The 26,029-nt window shown below is 36.3% G+C and overlaps 1 protein-coding gene across 15 annotated transcripts in view; it reads left to right on the forward strand.

Annotated features, from left to right (window-relative positions):
* The window catches only part of adgrb2 (adhesion G protein-coupled receptor B2), a 389,817-nt gene extending 366,123 nt beyond the window's left edge, over positions 1-23,694 (forward strand). For 9 of the 15 annotated variants that reach the window (XM_058404647.1, XM_058404648.1, XM_058404646.1 and 6 more), the window contains 2 exons: positions 20,027-20,080; positions 23,390-23,694. In XM_058404647.1, coding sequence (XP_058260630.1) covers positions 20,027-20,080; positions 23,390-23,569 — 234 coding nt within the window. In that variant the 3' untranslated portion in view covers positions 23,570-23,694. Of the gene's footprint in view, positions 1-10,347; positions 10,400-20,026; positions 20,081-23,389 lie in introns of all 15 variants that reach the window. The other 6 variants (XM_058404654.1, XM_058404659.1, XM_058404655.1 and 3 more) reach the window with 3 other exon arrangements.
* Positions 23,695-26,029: the final 2,335 nt, after the last annotated feature.

Consider the following 26,029-nt stretch of genomic DNA (forward strand, 5'->3'; position numbering starts at 1 on the left):
GGAGATGTAGCCGAGGCTGCTTTCAGGGAAACATCAGACACGTTCTGTAATCTTTCACACAGTTAACTCTGACAAAGCAGTAATTGCAGTTATAATGGCGTCTGAGAAAGTGCAGAGAATGGAGATTATGCTTTGGTAATTACTATAATAACCCAGAGCCTAAGCCGTATGACAGTCAGTCATTTTGATCTTATCCTCAAGTCACTAGGTTGAGAGTGGAGAAGAGACGAACTGAATATTTCTAATCTTTCTTTTGAATACATGCATTAACCTCATGTAATTCTCTTATAAAAAAAAAAAACAAAAAAAAAAAATGAGATCACTGTAATCCTTTGTAATTCCGACCAGGATTACACAATTTATTGATAAGATATAATAAATGCATAATATGATATACACATATGGGAATATACAGCATTGTGTATTTCTATATTATGATAAAAGGAAAGCTTTTAGGACCGTAGCTGCCTCCAGTTCAGCATATTACAATATAAATGTTCCATGATGCTCAGTGTAACTCACAGGGGAAAGCAGTGTACGCATTGTATTAACCTGTATGTCCCTCAGGATGTTAAATTCCCTAGATTTATTAAAGAAGGATTGCTGCAGTATTACTTAAGGTAGCAGAAAAGCTTCCCATAACAAGAAACACAACAGGCAAGGTACATATAAAAAAGAAAATTTATCCAGACGTTTTAACATTGTCAAGGCAAATCAAACTTAATCTTGAGATAGCAAGCAAATGGAGTTGAACAATATAATATGTTTAGTATGGTCAGAATAAAAATATAGTAATGTGGTTCTGGGGGTCCGGTGGCATGGTGGACAGCAGGTTCACCTCACACCTCTAAGGTTGGGGGTTCAATTCCTGCCTCCACCGTGTGGGTGGAGTTTGCATGTACTCCCTGTAACTTGGGGAAGTCCTCTGGGTACTCCAGTTTCCTCCCCAGTCCAAAGACATGCGTTGTAGGCGGACTGGCATCTCTAAATTGTTTGTAGTGTGTAAATGAGTGTGTGATTGTGTCCTGTAATAAATTGGCATCTTGTCTAGCAATCTCCTGGGATAAACTACAGGTTTCTGTGACCCAATAGGATAAGCTGTGTAGAGACAGAAATGTGGTTCTTCTTTCAACCAGTTCATTTAAAAGCAAACATGAATGTACAGCTTATGCTTAACATTGTGAAGATAAACATATGCTTATGATAAAGAACTGCAGTTAAGCCAATGTGAAACACTTTAGGAGATGAAAAGGCAGCCATTATTAATTCGTTCATTTTTAATAACTGCTTTCTCCTGGTTGTGATGTATCTGGATCCTGGGTACCCTGAGCATGAGCCACGTTTGATGGGATGCGCAGTCCATTGCAGGGCACCACAAAAATTCACACACACATTCACACCAAGTAATGATTTAACATAGACAATTCACCAGTTTTTTTAGAGGGAGGAAACCGGGCCACAGTAGAAACCCAATCGGATACAAGGAGACCATATGAAAAAGACAGACAGTAACCCAAGCTTAGGATTGAACCAAGGATCCTGGAGCTACGAGGCAGTAAAAGAACTGAACACAATCCATGACATGACATTTAACATTTCTTTTCATTCAAACATCTTCAACTGTCAGCATTTTCAGAAGCCACATGTACATAAGTGGTTTTATTAATTCATCTAGGCGAAGAAGCTTATTGTTATTGAAAAAACAAACAAACAATACTTTCTTACTTAAAGTTAACTTATTTAATTGCATTACATTAAAATTCTCTGAAATGTAGCGCCTCTTTTGATACAAAGAATGAGCTTTGTTTGCAAAGTAAGGCAACATTATCATGACTCTGTGACAATGTTAGAGAATATTAAACAAAAAAAAACAAAAAAACGGAGAGTTATGAAGATTAGAAAGTAATGGCTATGCTAATATTCACGTAGATAGACAGCTTCATAGTGGCCTACATGTCTATCATGAATTGATTTTAATCTGAATATAATAAAACCATAGAAATACAAAATGTCTTTAAGTAAAGGTTTATTATCCCCTTGAAGTGTCAGGTTATTAATCATCTATTCTTGTTAAGGCATGTTAGGAAATTGGAATAGGAAATTGATAGAAAATGTATGGAATAATAAGATGAGGAAATTTAACTTCGGATACATTTGAGGGTTCTGGGACTTTAGTATATAGTAATGGTGTATAAGAGGGACTGTGGTTTAAATGCAGATGCAGTGGCATAGTTCAGGGGATCGAGCCAAATACTAGTGGAAATGGTGATATTTCAACAGCTTCTGTAGTAGATGTACAGGATATCCAATCATAACAACGTATGCAAAATTATTTAGCCAGCATCAGCTTATTAAACCTGAAACTGGCTTTCAGGCTAGAAACTTTTCTAAGGAATTCTCATTTCTGATTAGTGGAAGCTGAGGACAGAAACAGAAGACTGGACAGAGTAATATATGTTTATTCTTCCTGAATGATATTTTTAATAGATGTCTTCTCATGATTCTAGTCAGCAATGCAAATGTACTGTACAGCACTAGTGTTAAAAAACCTTTAGAATATATAGCTATAATTATGTTCATGGTTAATCATTAAATGGTAAAGAATCCTTGTGAGTTGCTTCCATGGATCTCTGTAAGCAAGGAATTCATAAGAATTGAGACTGGTATGAAAAGGGGACCTAGCTTTTAATATATATCCTTGTTTTACTTCTTACATTCTAAATCCACCTACTATAAATGGATATTTATAAAACCGTGAGAGGAGATTTACTGATTTTTACTGATTCATCTTATCACAAAAGATCAGCATTATCGTAATTAAAATTCATGATTCTAAAAAATAAAAAAACATTCCTGATAGTAAAGGATAAAGTAAAGCCACCTATTGTAACGAACAACCAGCTCCTCATATTTGTCTTTCTTATTTGTATAATATTTGGCACACTAGGGTCTGTAACACCACAGTGTGCTCTCATATGGAGTGTGTCCCTCAGAAATAACCACTCGATTTCCTCTTCTCCTTTCACTCTGTGGTTCAAGTCTATTTTCTCCCTATCTGTTTTGTTTCCTTCCCCTTTCTATCCATTTTCCTTCTTTTTCTTCCTGTACAAGCCATGTCATTATCTCCCCAATCTCTATTTTCTACCATGGATGGATCGGTTGTTGCCTCTGAATAGGCTCCACATTAGCAATTGAGGGCTTCGATGCAGTTTGAAAGGCAGTTAACCTCTAAGTGATGATGCTGGATGCGGATAGCTTTAGCGAAGGCGCCCCGTACGCCTCTAAATGGATGAAGGACCGGAACCTTGCGTTCAATCTAGTCGTGGCAATGCAAGCACAAATGAACACAGCAGGAGAGCTGGGGTACAGAGGAAGGCAACAGTCTGGCTTCTGAAATATGGATTGAATTGGCTATAACTTGTGCCCCATAGCCTACTTTATTGCTTACAGTCTCTCTTTCACGAACAATAATAATCACCTTGTCACTTGTTTTAGGGCAGACAGAGGTGGGTAGTAACACACTACATTAAACTTTTTGAATAAATTGTGCATTTGGCTATATATTCCTCCCCTTATGCTTTTATCTCTTTCCCTTTTTTGATGGATGTTCTGCTCACTTCGTTCGTGTTTTTGGTTCTCTATGGCCTGTCGCATCCTCACATCGTTATGTGGTTACGATAAGGTCACGTCTTATTTCACCAATCAAATCACGTCACATCGCTTTAAGCCTGAGAGAAGCAGAGATAGATTAACCAGATTAACTCCCAGGATGCACCAGTGGCTGCACATTTCACATACATTTCCTATTAGTAATCTGACTGAGAAAACATAATACAGTCAATTTTGTTTAGTATTTCCTATTATAACAGTGAACCCTATTTCTTGTCATTTTTTTCATGTATTTTCAAGCTTTTAATTCTCTTATTCTATTAGCAGGTCATTTCATTTCTTTCCAGGAAAGAATGCTAAAACAAGATTAGGCTAAAACAAGATTTCCTAAAGGCTTGAAAGGCCATAACATTAAAACCACTGAGAGGTGAAAGGAATAATGTTCTCATTATTATCTTGTAATAGTGGCACCTGTCGAAGGGTGGGATATATTTGGCAGCAAGTGAACAGTCGGTTTTTGAAGTTGTGTTGGAAGCAGGAAAAATGGCAAGGATATGGAAAAGAGTAACTTTAACAAGAGCCAAATTGTAATGGCTAGATGACTGGGTCAGAAGTTCTCAAATAAAAAAGCAGGTCTTGTGTGGTGTTCCCTGTATGCAGTATAGTGGTTAGTACCAATCAAAAGTGGTTCAACAAAGGACAACTAGTGAAACAGCGACAGGGTCATGGACACCCAGGGCTCACTTGATGTGTGGGGAGTGAAGGCAAGCACGTCTGATCTGATACTACAGAAGAGCTATTGTAGCACAAATTGCTGAAAATGCTAATGCTGGTGTTAGAACACACAGTTTATCACAGCTTCCTGTTTATGGGGCTGTATAGCCTCAGACTGGTCAGAGTGTTTAAGCCGATCCCTGTCCATGTGCTGAACAAAGAAATCAGATTGGTGGAGGTTCCATCTTTCAACTTAAAGGACTTAAAGGACTTAAATGCTAATGCCTTGGTGCCAGATACCACAGAGGTCTTGTTGAGTTCATGCCTCGATGAGTCAGACCTGTTCTGGTGGCACAAGGGGAACCTACACAGTGTTAGCGCAGGCTGTTTTAATGCTATGGCTGATCTGTATAGCTTGCTGTGAAGATTTATTTATATATTTTTTTGCATTGCTGTATTCATTCACAGAGAAAAGTCACTTTAAACAAATTTAATAGACAGGTGTCGGAAAAAGTATATGCCTTTGCAGCAATAACATTAACTTCTAATATTAGCTAAATGATATGGTTACATTCTTTCATCGTTACATTCATTTATTTTTGTAGTGTGCAACAATTTTCACTCCTACTCATGTTTCACCATCACATGAATGGATAATACGAATCCAAACTTTGTTGCACAGGCATTTCTTAGGCTTTTTTTTGTTGTTGTTTTGGTTTGTTTTTAAAAAATTATAATTGAATAGAATTTTAATGGTATTAAAAAAAGAATCCGAAAGTGCAGCTCCATTTTATTTGGCAGTTTGTTACATGAAATGTGATTTATGTATAGCAGTGGCTGACCGTCAGGGTCAGCAAGGCCTTCTCTGCTGGCCCAAACAGCAGCGATCTGAATCACTGACTTGCAAGTTAATATATTTAATATATTTTTCCATGAATGTGTATTAAATTATTCTCAATAGTCTATTCTCTTGGTTGCTCTGCTTCCAGTAGTGTATATTTATGATGAGTATTTATCCAATCATATTTCAGCTAGTGGCTGACATCATGTGTTGCCCGGCCTTAAGGCCTTCAGAATTAATAGTGCGGGCGCCCGGAGCTTAAAATAAGTGGCAATGAAACTGTTCCATTAACCAATCAGATTTCGAGTTGGCATCACTGGGGCCATCTAGCAGGCATACGATTATGTCAGCAATTTCACGTCTTTTGATTGGATAATTGGAGTAGTCAGAGGCGGCGAACTGCACAAACATATAAATATATATATTTTATAACTTGTGAGACTGAATTGTGTTAATTTGTTTTTTTACTATATGTAATGTAATTTTATTCATGTTCGTTACAAGAGCCTGTGACACAACGCACTGTTATACAGTGTTTCTATATTCGCTGCGTCTCATTTCGATGCTGCGTCCTCTGGAGATTGCAGTTTGCTGCATACGTCATCAAGAATGTCTTTTTTGAGAAAAGTAACCTTAATAAAAATGACCATTCCTTGTGAGGTGTGAAATACTGTAGCCTAAATTCTTTTTTACTTTGTTATTTAACGGTTGATTAGTATCTATTGCCGTGGCGCCATAATGATGGTATAGAGGTGGATTAATTCAGGAAGGACACCAGTGAAGGCCTAGGTGTGAAATAAACCTTAAAACATGTAAATATACACAGATCAGGCATAACATTCTGACCACTGACAAGTGAATAACACTGATGATCTCCTCATCATGGCACCTGTTAGTGGGTGGGATATATTAGACAGCAAGTGTCCTCAAAGTTGATGTGTTAGAAGCAGGAAAAATGGGCAAGTGTAAGGATTTGAGCGAGTTTGATGAAGGGCCAAATTTTTGATGGCTAGACCACTGGATCAGAGCATCTCCAAAACTGCAGCTCTTGTGGGGTGTTCCCAGTCTGCAGTGGTCAGTATCTATCAAAAGCGGTCCAAGGAAGGAACAATGCTGAACCAACTCAAATTGCTGAAGTCTGTAATGCTGGTTCTGATAGAAAGGTGTCAGAATACACAGTGCATGATGCGTCAGGGCTTTTTTGGTGGCGAAAGGGGGACCAACACAATATTAGGCAAGTGGTCATAATGTTATGCCTGGTTGATGTATATAGTAATACATTAATTTATTCATACATTGATACATTGTATGTATGCCGTATAAGTATCTCATAATGAAACACGTTTACTTTAGTCTGTTATTGTCAGGAGGTGAAGCTGGACACAACTGTGGATTAATTATTTAATAAAGCATGAATTATATAGAATATGTGAAGCTTAGATGCCAAAAACATGAGCTATGATCTAAAGGCAAAATTCATATACAACCTGACAACAAACACAAAAGCTGGACCGTGATTATGGTGCAAGACATGCAAACAGTTATGTGCCGTGATCTGATGAGGTGCAGTGGCTGATGGGTATCATATTCATGCATCATCTACAGCATAACAAACATACAGATACTTGATACCCAGATAAACCAAACAAAACTAAAATCATCCAATCAAACTCCACCGAGCATGTTTCCCCAAGAACTTTTTACCTTTATAAATTACAATGAGAAATCCTAACATTCTGAATAGTTTTTCTTCATTTAAACAGAAGAGGATAATGTTTGGAGTTTATTTTATACAAAATGTGTCATTAGTAACCTAAAAAAAAATCAGCCACATGTAAAATTACCCTCAAAAACCGTACTGTGAGATGAGCAAAAGTACACAGAGTAGTGATTAATGAAAGGAAGCAGAGCGTGCATTTCAAGAAGTCGGGAGGTGTGTTGGAAAAGGTGGATGCCATTTCCAGCTTCAGATGATGCACAAGGAATAAAACAGTGGGGCATGATGTTATAGGAAAATACTCCACACCGGTGTGGTGTAATATAACCCAACATGAAGCAGAGTTTTTATTACCACAGTGAAATGTATTATTTTCCAGTACCAGCATATCCTGCAGTTTTTGTGTGCTGTATGTTATTCTTTCACTTAGTGCAAGTTGAGAGCATTGAATCCAGCTTCACAGTGATAGGAGCCTGCAAAAAGAAACCACTTACAGTGAATAATTTTTTTTTTTGCAGTGTACCAAAGCTCTGCCACACATGACACAATTTGGGTCTTTCTTATTATTGATCTTCAGTCTTGTAAATAAATATTTAGGCATATTTTCCTGTTGGCTTTCTTGACTTTTGTAGCTCCAGACTTTTTCGGTGTTGTCGAGGAGCTAGTAGAGATAGGCGGGTGCTACCTCCGAGGTGAATCCTAGTTGTATTTAAAAATAGCAGTGCATAAAATCTGTCTTCATAGCTAGAGGGATATTTCTAATACTTCTTTGTGGGTTAAATAAATTGAAATGGCATAAATTTTCATTTTAAACGCTATTATTTTGATAAAGAAATTTGTAAAGCTGCATTGTGGCTATGTCCAGTGATAAAAGCGCTATACAAATTAAACTGAATTAAATAGAAGATGGTGACAACCTCATTCGTAAATAAGAAAAAATCTCCAATGTGATGTGACTCCTATTTTCCTCACATAGAGACTGAATTTCTGAATTCTGAAATCTCACCAGGCTTGCAAGCAGGCGATTGGTATTGTCTGAGACATCCTCCACATCTTCCCCCAACAACCTGTATTATTTTGCACCATTTCTTCTGTAGCCGCTGAAGTTTTTCTTGGGATTTGTAATATTGACTAGGGAGAATAAACAGTCCAGTTACCGTTGGTGGAGTCAAAACAAAACTGTCTGTGGAGATAAAGCAAGTGTGAAAATGTAAATATCAGGAGAGGGGAAATAGCAGTAAAAAAAAAAATACCGTGACAGGAATTAAAACCTACTCGAGTAAAAGTACATTTAAGTAAAAGTAGTTTTAATTAAGTAAAAACTACTCAATTACAGTACTTTCCAACAGATTTCTTCTCCCCGGTTTGATCTAAGATACACAATTAAAAAGTTTGCAGTTACACTGAAGATTAATCTCGTGACCATCATTTTCGTAAGCACGGCTCATTCAGAAACGATCCTGTAGACTTTCCTTTCCTTTTTTTACACTTGCTGTTTTATTCCCTATGGGTGTTTTATGTCTGGGTTTGTATTTAATGAGATGTTTCGTGAGATGTTTAATGCATATAAGAGATAAAAAGCATAACCTCTCCTATCATTAGCTAAATTGTGTGGTAAACTTCTTCTGATATTTTTATTAATGTGTTGCAGAGGGGCCACAAGGTGCTTTTCCCCCAATTTGTCCTCTCATTTCCTATCCTTTAGCAGTCGTTGATCTTTCAAACCGAGCGCTCCACAGCATAATCAAGCCATTAATTGAATAATTGATTTGGCTCATTAACACGTTTTTAGATGACACCGCGCCCTCTGTAGTTTGAGCACGTCTCCGTTTTTGGTTCACACAAATTAGCCGTTAAATTGTGTTTTCTTACTGGCCGCCACATTGGCTGAGCACGGGCTAGCTTAATGAGGAAGCCGAGAGGAAAACTGGACTAAATCACACAAAGAGAGACAAAAAGAACAGTGCTAATGTAAAGCTTTTGTGCCAATTATGATGGAAGATGCTTGCACAGAAAAATAGATGTTTACTAAAATCTGCTGCCCCATTGATTTCATTTTGCAATCCCTTTTAGTTTTCTTATTATACATGCTATTTGTGATTAGACTGACATTCATAAGCCTTTGGGGGCTTTTTTGCCCTGTTTCACTCGAATTTTCTGTCTCTCTCTCTCTTTCACTCAAGTAGAAAACTTTAGATAAAACAAAAAGAAGGAGGTTTCTAGCAAAAACTTTTTTAGTGTTTTCGGTTTCACCGCTGTTCCTTCATTATCGGTAGTCAAATTCTTTCCAGAGAGTATTTTCTGAAATTCTTAATCAAAAAGTCGAAATTAGATGTGTTCGGAGGTTTTGTAATTCTTTTCCTGAGTGTAAAATAAAGATCATTTTATAGCTTACACCCACTCATTTGTATTTTCTGAGCAGCATTCGGATGTTCTCAAATATTATAATATTTATCATTTGGGATTCCTTGTGTAAACCCAAAGCTGGTTTCCAATTAACATGTTGGCCTTTGTTTAGATGTACGTACTCATATTTTACAACACCTCAGCTGTTGTCCCTATTTGCTATTCTTTGTGATTCATGTTCATCCACTAATTTGATTTGAAATGTTTGTTCTTCCAACTTGATAAAGATTGGATCTGAAGTGCAGGGTGATGGTCATCAGCAGGTCACTACATGGATTTTGGCGGGACAGAATGACATTTAAAGATGTAGCTTCAAACTAAATTAAGTCAACAGGATTTCATGATTGATTATTCTGTAGGCTAGAGAACTATATCTGATACAGCGCGGGTTTTTTTTTTTTCCCAAGACACACACACAGAAGAGTTCATATCATTAACTAGGCTTGCCAGGTTTCAGCAATATTTCCAGCCCAATTAAATCTAGCCCAAAAAATATTACCATTGGAAAAGAGTGATATATATTTTTCAAAACCGTTCATGTGTTAAACAAAGTCACCATTCCAATAAAATAGAAATAATTCTGTACATCACAGACACACTGCTTGTTCTTCCACTTTTATACGTTTTCACACTTATTTTTTATTGCTTTGTATGCAATAATTTATTAGAATTTATTCCAGGGATTTGCTATTAAACAAGTTCCATCACTGAACAGAGCACAGGGCAGCATGATTCCTGACCAATTGGGTCTCTATTAGCACTTGCTGCAATTCTATGAGGATAAATGGGGCCGGGATCATACTGTGCAACATCGGCTAATGGCAGAACATTGGCTTTTTTCTGTTAAGCAGCAACGTTTTTGAAATAATCAGTAACTCAAATGAGATGTTTCAACTGGGTGAATTTCATAAAGCTTAACATTAGTTGAACATCTGATCCAAATCGACTTATGGATGCCACCAGTGATGTCTTTTTACTTGTAAAATAGTGCAATATTAATGTTTGAGTTTTGTCTGTCATCCAATGTGTTTGTTTTCACACTGCATGTCTTCCATCACAGTTTGACAATAACCAGGCAGACAGCAAACCTGAAGGCATCAAACAGAGAAAAGGTAAAAAAAAAAAAAAAATTCATCCAGAGAGCATCAGGTCTGCCGTGACCTGCCGCTGTAGTTCATTCACTTGTTCTTTCCCTCCACTCCACTCTGCAGTCTCAATAGTAATACTCGAACAAGCATAGATCTGTAAATGACTCCCTTAGTGCTCTCTCCTGATACATAGAATGCTGCTGTGATTGCTGCTTTTAGCTCTTTCTCTGCTCTTTTTTTCTGACATTATGTTCTTCCTCTGTCTCTTGTGTATTTAGCAGTGACCTTTCTTACCTTTAGGTCCAGGAAGAATCCTATAAGCTGTATTTAGCTGTAATCCTTTAAGCTGCCCATATTTTTTGCACCTTTCTCCATATTGTTTTGCATTTATTTTGTTAGAGAGCTACAGCTGCTAACAGAGAGCTGAAAGATAATGTGCTGGTTACTTACCAATAATACTCGAAATAATAACTATTACATACACTATATTATACTATTATATACTCTATATTGCTAAAGGTTTTGGGACACCCCTCCAAATCATTGAATTCAGGTGTTGTTTTTCAGGGGTTGGACTCGGCCCCTTAGTTCCAGTGAAAGGAACTCTTAATGTTTCAGCTTCATACCAAGACATTTTGGACAATTTCATGCTCCCAACTTTGTGGGAACAGTTTGGGGATGACCCCTTCCTGTTCCAACATGACTGCACACCAGTGCACAAAGCAAGGTCCATAAAGACATGGATGACTGGCTTGCACCTGACCTCAACCCCATAGAACACCTTTGTAATGAATTGGAGCAGAGACTGCAAGCCAGGCCTTCTTGTCCAACATCAGTGCCTGACCTCACAAATGTGTTTCTAGAGGAATGGTTAAAAAATTCCCATAAACACATTCCTAATCCTTGAGGAAAGCCTTCCCAGAAGATTTAAAGGTGTTATAGCTGTGAAGGGCGGGCCAACTCCACATTAAATTCATGGGCAGGTAAAGGCAGACATCCCAAAACTTTTGGCAATATACTGTATCATTAGTGAGCTCTCAGATGATGCACTTCACTGTAATGAGGTAGTTTTGCTCACGTCTATGAGTGTGTTTACATATCCAATGATGTTAGATCTAAATTAACCCACTAACTCTATTTAGCTATAAATACCGCATAAATACTGCCACAGTTTTGCTTCCAATTTGTGCATTTTTTTAAAACAACCTGTGCTTTTTTATATTTTCTAATTTCTGTATTTTTTTCTGTCAAACCGTTGCTCATGAGCTGGATAATGGTAGCACACTAGCAAAAACACCAGGGAGGACTTACTCTCACTCTGATTAACTGAATATAAAACACACAGAAAAAAGTTTAGAACCTCCTCCTGTTACTTACTTACTGCTTCTAGCTATCATGAATTCACCAGCTAATGACTGGGTAATGATACAAATTCCAAGACAATGAAATATGGCCTTCATTCACTTACCAGATAAGGAAAGAAATAAATGCCCTACCTTTTAATGAAAAAAAATAAAACAGATTTCCTGATTTCTTGATTGGTTGCCAGCTTATCCCATTTAGTATGCTGAAGGTTGGACCAAGAGATGTGTCTGACCTGGTGTCAATCTTCCTTTTTTTCTATTGTTGAGATGGACCAGATGCATAATGTAACAATACCATCTTTGACAATGCATTGTAGGCTTTCTTTGTCCGCAATCATGAAATGCATAGAACCAACTGAAAGGAAAATAGGAAGGAAAATCTCACCATAGGTAGGTAAAAGTGGTAGATGCTACTTTAGGTATTGTTCATACCTGCAAAAAGTGCTGCTATACATATATATATATATATATATATGTATAGCAGCACTTTAAAGAATTATAGTAGCTGTCTTCCTATATATATATATATATATAGGAAGACAGCTACTATAATTCTTCAACTCTCCACCATACTGATGGTAATCCATATTCTTCATGCAGCAAGTTATGTAAATGTAATTACATAAGCATAATCTATATTTTGACAGAACATAATTCTAGAAACTGGCAGTAAACCAATATGATTTGTTATAACTGTAAATTTGGACATAAACTAAGTTAAGACTGTCTGGGACCTTTTTTTTCACCGTAATTTGCAGGTTAGCACTGGTGTGTTTGTACTCAAGCTAATTTGTCATGGTCATAAATTAATGTGCTACACAGACTTGGGTGAACTAGAACAATAGGGAGTGTGACAAATTTTAAATCCATTGATACAGTGGGAGTGTTAATTAATTTTAGTCCAAAATTGGACGAGGGTGAGCGTCTCCTGAGATCTCCTCTTAGCACATGCCCTGGGATATGACAGTTAATTATCTTAGCAACAAACAACTTAGTTGTTGCTACTGAAGGCTATTTCACACCAAAGCATATTTAAGTCACACGCACGCTAGTTTATCTAGCGTTTAAATCCGCACTAGCTGTGAACCAACCGTAAAATTGTGCATCTATTCATTTTCATTCATTCATCCGAATCAATATTAAGTGCAAAATCCATTATTAAATCCATAATTGTTGTATTAAAATAACAAATATCTTTATATCCAAGCCAGCAGCATTATCAGTCAATTAAGCACTTCACACCGAGTGAGAAATCCGCTCCTGAATTTCTGCTGCATTTTTCACTTTTTCTCTCGCGTGACCTTGTTCCTCTCAAACAATTTCTAAATGATCAAAAGTGCCAATAAATCTACATATTCACACATAAATAAAAGTGTGAATGTGTTATTATTTTTCGCTGTTGGAGCTGGTGTGAAGCAGAAGACAAAGTACTCTAGCACTTGAGTTTAATTCTCTGTTTTGAATCCTGCCGTTCTGTCTGTGTGCATCATTTACCTTTTGCCTGTTTTTCATTAATGCCTTTTGATTTCTGCATTAGTCTGATATCGACATATTTAACCTTTTGCATTGATGATTGTGGATTTTTGAATGTTGACATTGAAAAACCATGCACAGAAAACTTGTCAAGTTTCTGCCATTATTACACCATCATTGATGATCAGAATGATTTGATTAAATATTTGTGGCAATTAACTATTTAATAACTACATGATGACATACAGTATTTATTAAAACCACTGGTGTGCCATGTCGGACCAATGGTCATAAAGATACAACATTTTACAATGCTGTGATTTTACTGTCTGTTTTTGATTACAAAACTAGAGCCCACGATCTTGAGGAAACATTTGACTCTTATTGGCATATTTAAATTTACTATACAAATCATGAAAATAACCACAACATTAACCTATATAATTCTAAATTGCAATAATAAGGATCCCCATACAGCAAAAGTTATATTTTAAATGACCTAAAATGAGGCTACAGGATTATAAAACTTTATGAGGAATGCCTGTACATATGTAAATCTCACGCCATTATAACTGAATCTAGTCAGCCAATAACATAGCAGTAACTCAATACCTGAATTCATGCAGATTCATGTCAAGAGCTTCAGCTAAAGTTCATATCACATTTCAGAACGGGGAAAAACAATCTGATCTCAGCGACTCGCTTGTTTGTGCCGGATGGATTGGTTTATGAAACTGCTGATCCATTGGGATTTCTAGGCACAGTTTTTAGTTTTAAATAGAAAATAGAAAAAAAAAATGAAGAAACATCCAATGGCCAGACTGGTTAAATCTGCCAGGAGGTCTATAGAAACTCAAATAATCAATTTGTACGACAGCAGAACTCAGCATGCACAGCATATCAAGCCTTAAAGTGGATGGTCCACAAGAGCAGAAGACCACATGGGGTTCTGCTCCTATCAGCCAAGAACAGGAATACGAAGCTACAATTGGAACACTTTCACCAAAACTGGACAGGCCAAAACTGGAAATTGTTGGAAGTAAAAGTTTTGGTGAACCTGTACCCATGTTAGCATCTGATCCTTGTTGATAATAAGTTTTATTTATGATTATGAAAATCAAATATATTCATCATAAATTATGTATCCTTAATGTAGCCAAAGTTATGTAATGTAACAGTAATGACTACAAGCTAACCACAGCTATTGTAAGTTACATGACAAACTAAACTTTTAAGAAATCTTCGCAAACCACAAACATTGTGATCATATATCACAAATGAACAAAGTCTAGATCTTTAAAGGTAAACATTGATTACCTTCTAACTTAAAAAAAACAACAACTATAAACTCATCTAGCAATGTGCTGTGAGGAAACATGCTACCCACTAGGCGACAAAGTGGCTTATTTATTGATCTGTGAAACAGCATATTAAATAATATAAATAAATTAATGAATTAAATAATATATGATCAATATTACTAATTGATATTATGTCAAAATAATGAAATAGAAATTCAGTTGAAATAATGTCAGATCATATTGAAATATTGACGTTTTTATGTTGAATTCATGACAGAACCTGAAGGTATTGAGGTTCAGGGTTTCCACAATAATGTCCAGAAGCCTTGAAGTGGAAAAAAAAATTAATATAACATATGCTCCTTATTCAAGTGGTGTTCGGAGCCCAGGGCCGGATATTTGGTATACAGGGCCTGAGCTGAGGAAATGTGGCAATCAAACCAAACATAACAAGCCTGCCTTTGAATGACAGCATAGTAAATTAAGGATTTCTTAAGGACATGACTCATGGTCGCTATTTACAAAGGAATTTCTCTCTAATGATACATAGTTCATACATCAATGTCATAAGGTTTGTAAAAGACTCAGAGTCCCACAAGGTCCTGTATTATACTGGCTAGATAAAGACACAATTCTCAGCCTGATCTATCTCTCAGATCTAACAGTGAAAGTGGTGTAAACAGTGGAAACATGACCACACGAAGTACTCACCCAGAGGAAGTCTGAATGCCGACTGGTAAATGGTGGATGAAGCTGGGGTATCTGTTACTGATGTGGAAATATGTGCTGCTTTTTTAGAAACTTCACTGTTTGGGTGTAGAATCGGTTTGGACATGCTAGCATGAGCAGGAGTGAGTAGGTGTATATTAAATATTACACACTTTACACAGGACAAACAGTCTCCTAATATCTAACGGACAAAAACAATTTTTATAGGACATATTTTACTAAATAAATCCAACCACAATAATAGAATTTAGACAATCAATTTATACCAGAGGCCATGAAATGGAATCTCCGCCTGTTTTTGGTTGTGTCCATGTTCTGCATTGATTTTCTTTATGTCACACTCCAGAGTGGGGGCTAATGACTCGTATGAAAGTGAACTTGTAGTATTTCATTAGAATATCTGTTTTTTATCTAGCTTACAAGGGGCAATCTATTCATATAAATCATATAATTGTTCTTTTCCTCAACACAAATATTTATATCTCCAAAGTAAATGTTGATATCAAACCAATTTCAGCTCTCCGAGAGGCCCCGAGTTCTTGTTCAAAAGCATCTAACAAGTGAAAATTGAAAATGTCTGATAAGTCGATTTCTATTCCAACAGCAGAACAGAATGCCAGTGTACTGGTAAACAGGGTTAACTAAAGATGCATGGATTTTCCACAGTAAACATAGACGGATCATAAGAAAATCACTGACTCGTTGGATAAATCCGAAGTTTCTATAGTAACTGTAAATCTTAAAGAAAATATTCTCTATAAACAGGCTGCCAGCCTGGCTGGAGGTTATTTTTGCAACAAATTGCAGTACACTGTAAATATTTCCTGGTCTTTCTGTGCACCAGTTTTTCAGTTTTAAGATCATTAACCATGTTAGTGCATGCTTACATGGGATTTGTTTCATTCTTAAAACACTTAATGGTGCACAAGCTAGCTTTACATGGTAAACAAAAAGCAACTTACAGTTAACAACTGTGCATTGGCACCAAAAAAAAACTATGAAAAGTCGAGAAGTATTTATTCAAAAACTCCAAACTGTTGTATGGATAATATTGAAAAGGAATCATATCACTGAAACAAACTATACTGCTTTTCATGAATGACGTGTAGAAAACATGCCACAGTGAAAAGCAAAATTATTGATAGCTCTTATTGTGCTTGCTTTACATTTAAGTTTCCAGCATTTTGGCAGGTGTTCTTATCCAGTGTGACTTACAGTAATGTTTATTTCTAGTCTCTAGCAGACTGTATCATGGTCATGGACTAAGAATGCTAGCAGTCTAAGATGTTGGTAGGAAAAACAGACAGTCAAGTTTTCTTGTTAGCTTAAATATTTCAGGAAGAGGTAGACTTCTTCAGTGAAAAACAATCAGCATAAGTTTATGTTCAACAATATGTTGCAGTCACGCTACAATGAAAAGCAGTCATTGTTCGGTGGCAGCGCTCAGAAAAGGTCCAGGATGCATTGGTTTCCGGGAGACTTTACCTTCCATTTAATGGAAAACATTTTACAGTATCTTATGGGCTCTTAGTGCTGAACCATTAATCAATGTTTTTAGAATTACTACTAAAACTACTTACAGCTCACTGCAGGACCTGGGATTTGTGTTAACAAATTCCTTTGACTTACTTTCTGTAAGGTTTAGGATCATCATTTGTTAGTAAAAAAAAATTCCTGCTGTATTTTAAGACAGGATCATTTCGTGATTATCTGCTTATGCTGCTGTTCTCCTTTTGGTTCCTCTCTCACAGTGCATGTGTACGTAGGTATTTTATTTTAGGGTGTGCGTGTAACATATGTGGGTGTGTATTTTGCCACAGTGTATATTTACAGATCACATTGCACAAGCAGCAGACATCTTAAATCAAGCGTGTGTGGTATACAGGAAGTAGCTCTTTTGCATCCAAGGGCTGTTAAATTTTAAAGACACTGAAACATATGGACAAATATTACACTATGACGTTCCTCTAACTAGGACTAAGTTTTTATGTATGTTTATTTGTTGGTTTGTGATGCAAATATCATTAAATAAAGTGTAGAACGTTTGTTTGAGGTGGATCTGGAATCAAGGAAGAAGGAAGGGACATACTATTAACAGGAAACCAGCTCACATCAGGATTGTGATTCAATTAGAAAATTTGACATAGAAGTCAACATCCCTGTATAGGGACACACGTAAGGTTACACACATAACCTTCAGTGACAGTTACACACATACCCTTATGGAATATTCTCCCGTTAACTGTGCTCGAATTCTGACAGACTGTTTATTTATTTCCAGACAAGTGGTAGAGAAAATGGCTAAACAAATCTGTGATTTTTCTAGACTTGTGGGTGTTCACCTTATTACATTTATTTAGCCTGTTTCACTACCAGTTGTTAAGAAACAAAGCAACTTGTTGGCAGATTTCCAGCTTGTTCAGGTTTCAGTACGTGGTGAAGCTCAACATTGTAGATTCACAAGAAAATGAGCACACATATATACACCAGGAAAGATATCTGAGATAACAAGCACAGTTAACATGAGCAAACACACACACACACACACAGAAATATCAGCGAATTGCTGAAAACCGTTAATATTCTTTAAATGCTAGAGATGTATTTGTAGCTTCATTTTATCATTTTACCGGGAAGAGACCCCGGGGAAGACCCAGGACACGCTGGAGGGACTATGTCTCTCAGCTGACCTGGGAACGCCTTGGAATTCCCCCAGAAGAGCTGGAGGAAGTGGCTAGAGAGAGGGAAGTCTGGGCATCCCTGCTTAGACTGCTGCCCCCGAGACCCGGCTACGGATAAGCGGGAGACACTGATGATGATGATGATTTTATCGGAACATATTTTTTTAATAATTTAATCCAAATCCAGCACCTGGACATAACATCCAGGGTGTGTTCCTACTTTACCCACACTGTGTGACTCTAACTAGGATAAATAGGATACTGAAAAATGAATTAAAGAATGCATTCCCAATCATCGACGATCAGTGACAAGTCTTGTAGGGGTTTGCTTGCTTGCATATCTTTAGCTGCAAACACACACTGTGGTAGAATACACAGTATACAGTATTACAAATATGTTGCACAAAAATAATATAACCAGATTGTCCCAGACTGTAGGTTAATGACTAAGGAACATTGCAGTGAAAGTTTCTTCTTTTCTGTGTGGTCATTGTTTCTTTCTTTCTTTCTTTCTTTCTTTCTTTTATTTATTTATTTATTTATTTATTTATTTATTTATTTATTTATTTATTTATTTATTTATTGCATGTCACAAATGCAAATCCCTACAGTATGTTGTATTGTATCCTGTAATTTTAGCCTTTTTTTCATTCAAGCATTGAAAATCGAGCTAAATTACCAGTCAAACAGCCCAATATATATATATATATATATAGGTCAAGGTATTGATTTGCTTTTAGTGCTTGAATTACAATAACTAAAGCTTTGTTTCTGTTTCATTTATCTAAAAATTCTTTCCAGCATCCTACTATTCCAGTCTGTTGTTATAGTTTATATCAGTCGCATCCCAGTAATCATCTCGGGAGCACTTTGACTAAAAAATTAGCATGTTCTTCCGGTTTTTGCCACAAGGGACAGCTGATTCATAAAACTGCAGGTTTTTACAACGAAAAGATTTGTAGCTACATTTTCTTCTTTTTGCCTCGATGCCAATATGGAATTACTACAGCAGTGATTAATAATGTACTTATTCCTTTTAGTCTCATTTCTTCTGGTTTTGAATGAGCTTGAGCCAAACGCTAGTCAGCTCTGCACACGCAGACCTGGTATTGATCAGTGTGTAACAGCTGTTATTGTTAAGTATTAATAAGTAACACTATTTATATGAAATATAGCTCTTAATGATTCATTTTCAATAGCACTGGGTCTAGCTACGTTTTCATCTGTATCGACTAAGTATGTAGCTAAAGACTGCTCTTGTAAGAAATATATACAGTGCATTATTCTCCGGGATTGATAAAAATGTGAGGCAGAAATGAATAAAATTCAGCTACACTTTCACAGTCTGTAATTACACCTTGTATGATAAATGCTATCTAACTATTCTAGCTAATATTAGGGGTCTTTTGGGTTCGGTGTCGGTACAACAAACAAAATAGCCAATTAGATTCGAATTATTCAGTAATAACAAACTGGGAGAGATTTTTAAAGTTTAATCAGATCAGGATAACGTTATAATAAATATGAAGAAATGGATATTTTTTAAAAATGGTCAGATTGATGCAGGATATTGTTTTTGCTATGCTACACAACACAGGAAAAAGATTGACTCAAGAGCTTGTGATTCTGAGCTTCTATAAATGATAGGATGTTTGGGGAAAAATAAATAGTCTAAATTGTGGACTGACAGTGTACTTTGTGATGGTGATAATGAGAATGAGTTCATTAACATCTGGCATTAAGAGTTAAACCAGGGCACAGGAAAATACAAGCAAGGTTGGGTATTTGGCATTTTCTCTATTCAGTGCTTCCTCTATGTAGTCTTCCTTCTAGGGGTAGTGCACACTGAACATGGTGTACACTCTGTGCTGCAGGGAATCAGCACCAGGTCTCTGCTTTTATAGTCTACACTGTACTGTCGGGGATTTTTTATGGACTGAGAGAGAGAGAGACAGAGAGACAGAGAGAGAGAGTCAAAGTGATAAAGAGGGAGCTCACAAGCCCACCAAGACTCCATACTCCTCCATCAAGGTAAAAAGAGACCATGCCAGTGACTGTGATTCCCCATCTTCTTTTTCTCTTCCCTCCTTTTTCTTGCAACAGAGGGAAAAGCGGCGAAGCATTTCATCTGCCAGTGGTGAAAAGAACTCACAGAGTGTAAGTAGTAGAAGAACTGACAGGGAGAGATGGGCAGGAAAAGATACGGAGGATATGGTTGGGAATCATTGTGAAACACTGAGAGACAGCGACAGGGAGACAGATAGAGAGAGAAAGAGGGGCAGCTCTCACAGCATAATCACGTTAGCATGCTTCCAGGAATGAAGTTTGGTTCCGCTCCAATATTGGCAGCTCTGCAGCAGTACAAAATATTTCTTCTCCAGCATTTAATATGCAAATTGTCTCCAGGATCATAGCTTTTGTATTCATTTTGCCAACTGTCATTGTGTTACGTTAGAGGAATGGCAATAAGGTTGCTGTCACCCCCTTGTGGTTACACAGTAGCACAGTGCACAGAGGTGTAGGGGCTGCAGGAAGCTTTTTTTTTTTTAAAATAAAATGGCATGTGTCACAGCATACCCTTTAATTCTGGCTAAAATACCATATTCATGTTTTTTTTTTTTTTAAATGTTTTGCATGCACAACGATCAAAGCTCACTTTCTTACAAACTAGATCACACTGAACAACAGCACTACGATGTAAACATTTGACTACGATGAAAATAACGATGAAATGATAATCATCAATGATGCATAGCATTTTTAAGGTAATTAAACAAGGAAACAAACTGGGCCAGGAATGAAACCCTGGGGTACACCAACTATGCTATTTATTCATGTATCCTGTCAGAAAAATATCATAATAAATTTACCTAGTGATCTATCTATATCTCCATGGAAGATTTTTATACAAAATTTCCCATTTCCCAAATGCCCATAAGACGATGTAGCTCACCTAAATACATTAATAACAGACGAATATTCTCAGTATTCTCTGTACATTTATTATAGGTGACGTTTTATTGTAGGTAAAGTGTTTATCATAGTTGAAGGATTTAATGTATCTTATTGAAATATCTGTCTCACAGGTATCTGTGCCACTGGCGCTGTGTATTATATCTCATTTCCATTCCTGTGTAGAAAACAGCCTTAAACTACATCGTTATAAAGATATTTATTTGTACGTTCGATGTGTAACACAATGCAATATTTATATCTTATTATATCTCGATATGATATTTATATCAATATCTCTGAGCACTCCAAATATTAATTTTTAGATTTGAACATTTGAATTCATATATAACTACAAGGACATGTTTTTTTTTTGTTGTTGTTTTATAGTCAAATCAAATTACATCTTAAAATGTTTCTCTGACTCTATGAGGTGAAACCAGCTAATTTGCATGGTTGATACTGCTGTATACCCACAGCGGATATAAAAAGTTTACACACCCTTGTTAAATGGGTTGTAAAAATATGAAAAATGAAAAAAAAAAAAAAGATAAATTATTCCACCTTCAATTCAATGTAAAATTACAACATATAAAAAAAATAAGAAAAACAACAACAAAAAATTACATTGACCTAGTTGCACCAATATCCTAAACCAATATTTTGTTGAAGCACCTTTTGATTTTATTACACCTCCCTGTCTTTTTGGCTCTACAAGAGCGTGGCACATCTTGACTTGGCAATATTTCCCCACTCTTTCTTGCAAAAACATTCTCAATCTTTCTAGATTCATCAAGCCATAAGGGCGTCTTCTGTGCATAATAAATGAATGTTCAATGCAGGTTCAGTGAGAATGATCATGACCCCCTGTCTTGATAGCTAGACAGTGAACTGTAACACACATTATATTAAAAAGTTATGTAATGTAGATGCATTTATCATAATTTTGCTCTGTTATGTTAACATCCGAAAGGTTAAGTCCAACAAACTCAATCAGTTATAGATCATCCAGTAGATCTGTGTAAAATTGCTTAGTTCAGAAGAGTTTAAACTGACTTAGTAGCACGCATACGTTGCTGTTGTATTTCACTAATGGTATACACATTCACAAATACTTCTCTGTGTTTATCAGTTCACCGGTGAACAAATCTATGTCTGATTCATGAAACTGTCATACAGCGTCAAAATGAGCAATGATTTCAGCCGCAAGCTCTCCCACTAGTAACTTATTTACATGTCATATGCATATTCCATGCACCGATTTACCCTCATATACATCTAATTTACACAAACGCGTGCCCTAATTTATGAAGGTGTTGCTATAGTGGCCCGTGTAAAAAAGAAATCATCAGTCTTAACCACGTAAGTGGAAAAGCCAAAGAAGCATAAGCAGGAAAAATAATAGTGAGTGAAGTTAGAAGTGTTTTTGTCTGAGATATATAACGGAGATTGCATCTAGGCAAAAATTACAGCACTCATTGAAGTATGCTTTGTTTTTGCCAGGCTCTTCAAGGTTGACTACAAAAAACTGAACTGTTGTCTGCAGTAATACAATATTTTATTAAAAATGGTCAGACTGTCATACTTCTCCAGACTCATCTGTTTTCACACAAAGAACAATTCAGAATCACGTGGAATTCTGTTCTGTACAAACTCCACCTAAATTCCACCCACTACACAAGTCCCGCTCACCTTATACCTCTTACAACTCTGAATTTTCCCCTTAATGATCAAATTTCAAATGATCTAAAGGGCTTCTAAAATGATAAAACAAATAAAAGGGATAAAGAAATCATATTAATTTTAATACAAGTCTAATATTTTAACTTAATAGCTTCTGTAAAGCTGCTTGTCCATTGTTAAAAGTGCCATACAAATGAAATTGAATTGAAATTGAATTGAATTAAACAATGATTTATTGTGGTTTAAATTAATTGTTCAGTTATAATATTGAAAAGTTACATGTAATGGGATCACACCATTTAGACCCAGCTGTCTATGTACCAGGGTTGCCAGGTATGTATTGTATATGTGTCATGTATTTTTACCCCAAATTGGGATAGTTTTGAAAGGTTCCAGATGAAAAATCAAGTCTGGTGTTAGTGGATTTTTTGGGGTTGCTTTACAATCAGAGCTTATTAAAGCATATAATATGAATATAAACTATTAAAATAGCAAGACAAAGGGCTGAGAGTGTACCTATGATGTTCAGAATGGACATCATGGTCCATTGGTTGTAAATAATGACGATAAAAAGGTGTATTGGAAAGCCAGAATAAAAAATTCATTAAACAAAATGTTCCTTTTATTAGTCAAAAAATTTGGGCTAGTTTGAGGTTATTGAGTGTTTGTTGAGTTTAACAGGCTTGAAAATTTCCTAAAATCTGGCAACCCTGCTAATGATGCAGAACATACTGGTGCTGCCCATATACAGCTGCAGTTAGAAAATTGAAAATGTTTCTAATTAATGTTTTTTTTTTTTTTATTTGTATACATGTGTATGTTAACACACAGGACAAGGCCAAGGCAGATGAACAGCAATCCTGGGACAGCTTTAAGACAATGACAACTGTGCCATCATCTGGCTCCGGCGGACAAAAAACGGATCGAGTAGAGCTGCACAGTAAAGCCTGGGACGCTTCCTCCGCAAACACTCCCGACACATCTGAAGGAGACTTCCAGACTGAAGTGTGAGGGAACACACACACAAGAAGGACACACGCATCAATGGAATGAGATTTACCAAAAGGAGAATCTATAAAAGGATTATACATTTGTTTACGAGAATAGACCATTAAAAAAAAAAAAAAAAAAAAAAAGACTTCTATATTTTCTCATGGACACTTTCAGTGAATGAAAAATGGGGCTCGGAGAGTATATGGGAGAATTTTTAACAAACTGTTTCTGAAATGTCTTGATTTTACTCTGGAAAGGATTCTCTTTCACACATTTGGAAATTTGGAAAAAAAAAAAAAAAAAAGTATTTCTGCACCATCCTTTTTATAGAGATTTAAAAAACATAAAATAAAAAAATACCCCGTACTCATGTTTCGCACACATGATCGGCACCGTAGGGTTTTGTTCCACCTTTATGTCCTGTCTTTCCTAATAAATGACTCTCTCTGTTTTTGGGGGGAAGGGGAAGGTTTAACACGATTCATTAATAGGATCAAAGATCAAACCTCTTTTTGGTATTTGTCGTTTTTATTTCAAGTTGCCCAACATTGTTTAATTCATTCACTTAAACAGTGGAAGATTAAAAAAAAAAAAAAAAGAAAGAAAGAAAGAAAGAAAAAAGATTTCTGTGCAAGTACGGTTTTATTCCTTCTGTGACTGTGTGAATGTTTTTTCTCCCCTATGTTCCATTTTTATTTATTTATTTTTTTTTATTTATAGCGATCATATATTGTGTGTTACTCTAAGTCGATTGCATAACAAAAGATTAATAATCATGGGGAAAAGATATATAGTTTCAATTTATCCTCCCTTCTGTTCATCTCATCTGAAAACACTCATGAAGATCCCATTTCTGCTAGATAAAATGCAGCCGTCCTGCAGTATCTCTCTCTGCTCTGTAGTATCATTCACCCACTGCTTGAAGTGCTTATTGATTCTGCGTTGATTCAGTGGCTGCTATCCACTTAAAATGGAGGAAAATAAAGTCTGTTGCCAGTGACCCTAAACTATCTGTTAGCGCAAAGTCCATTTGTAATAGAGGCTCAATAACGGAATTTGTAAAAGGCTAAGCTATGCCACAACAACAGAGCCTACATCAGCAGGGCTGGGAGAGATTTACAGTCTTACTGTTCATGAGTACCTCCTTCGCTGTATTCAAGTCACGCTAAAGTCATACGAAAATCCAGACCTTAAAAGAACCCCTCCCCACCAATCCAGCCCCCTCCCCCCCAAAAAAATTAGCAATCTAGTGATCGATGTGATCAAGTGCATCGATTACTTATGCTCTCAGAAATAAAGGTACAAAACTGTACGTTTTCTTGTTGCTAGGAAAGTAAAGTACCTCAGTACCTCTATACGATGAGTCTTAAGGACAGCTGATGTATCTTTAAGGCTTTACACGACATGCATCTTCCTAGGTAAACGTTACATAGCCTGCTAAAGGTATAAAAGATTTCCCCTTAACGGTAGCACATTAGTGACACTGAAAAGTACAGTCTGGGTAGCTTTATTTCTGTGAGTTTATATAAAAAGCTTGTCTGGAAGAAGTCTAATTTAGTCCACAGCAGTGACAGAAAACGTCCGTATTTCTGTTAATCTCCATGGTATTTTAGTCAGAATGGCATAAATCAACAGAGGGAAATGACACACAATTCAAATTCTAGCAATATTTGGAAATTTGGACTTTACCACATAACACTTTTTGTTTGCGCTCCCCTTGTTAATAATGTTAAGATAAGTTTTTTTTTTTGTTTATTTTGGGGTTTGTGTGGCAGTCTGGGAAGCAAAATTCTCTCTACTTTGAAATGTCTATTGAAGAAAACAGAAAAGACATTTTAAAGACATTTTCCGAAAACAGTGTGGAAGTTGTTTTTTGTTTCGGCTGCTTTAAAGCCTTGTATTTCTTTAGCTGTCTGCCTACAAAGATCAGTTAAAGAAACACAGCTGTAAAAACAGTTCGAGTGACTAAACTGTCTAAAACCATGCTCGCTAAGTGTGATTTCCTCAGTTTGATCACACTTTCTTCTAGTTATATACCATAGTGAAATGGATACCGAGTGTCACATTATTATTATCATCGCTATCATTATCATCATCATCAATATAAAGAAGAGCGCTCAAACACTGGCCAGGTGACCATGTCCTCATAAATGAATAATAATAAATTTAACCAACGGAATTGCGAAGAGTGAAGTAAAAATTAAATGAGATATGGATTTAAAAGCTGTGAGTAATTTTTACCTCAGGTGGTGAGGTAGAGACGCTAGTAGATGAGGAAAACTAATTTCCAATTAAAACTTTAAAGGTCTCTAGCAATTTTTGCATAAGTAGGCTAGGGTATAAATGTAGTAGTACATTAGCCGAATCTTGGGGTAAACAGACAGTGATTGAGATCATTTTTAGTGCAAAGAGAATCATTTTTTAGTTCAAGAAAATGTATAGTTTTCAAATTTCGACCGCTTTGAAGGGTTTTCCCAG

Source organism: Hemibagrus wyckioides, linkage group LG12 (assembly GCF_019097595.1).
Source record: "Hemibagrus wyckioides isolate EC202008001 linkage group LG12, SWU_Hwy_1.0, whole genome shotgun sequence".
Lineage (NCBI taxonomy): Eukaryota > Metazoa > Chordata > Actinopteri > Siluriformes > Bagridae > Hemibagrus > Hemibagrus wyckioides.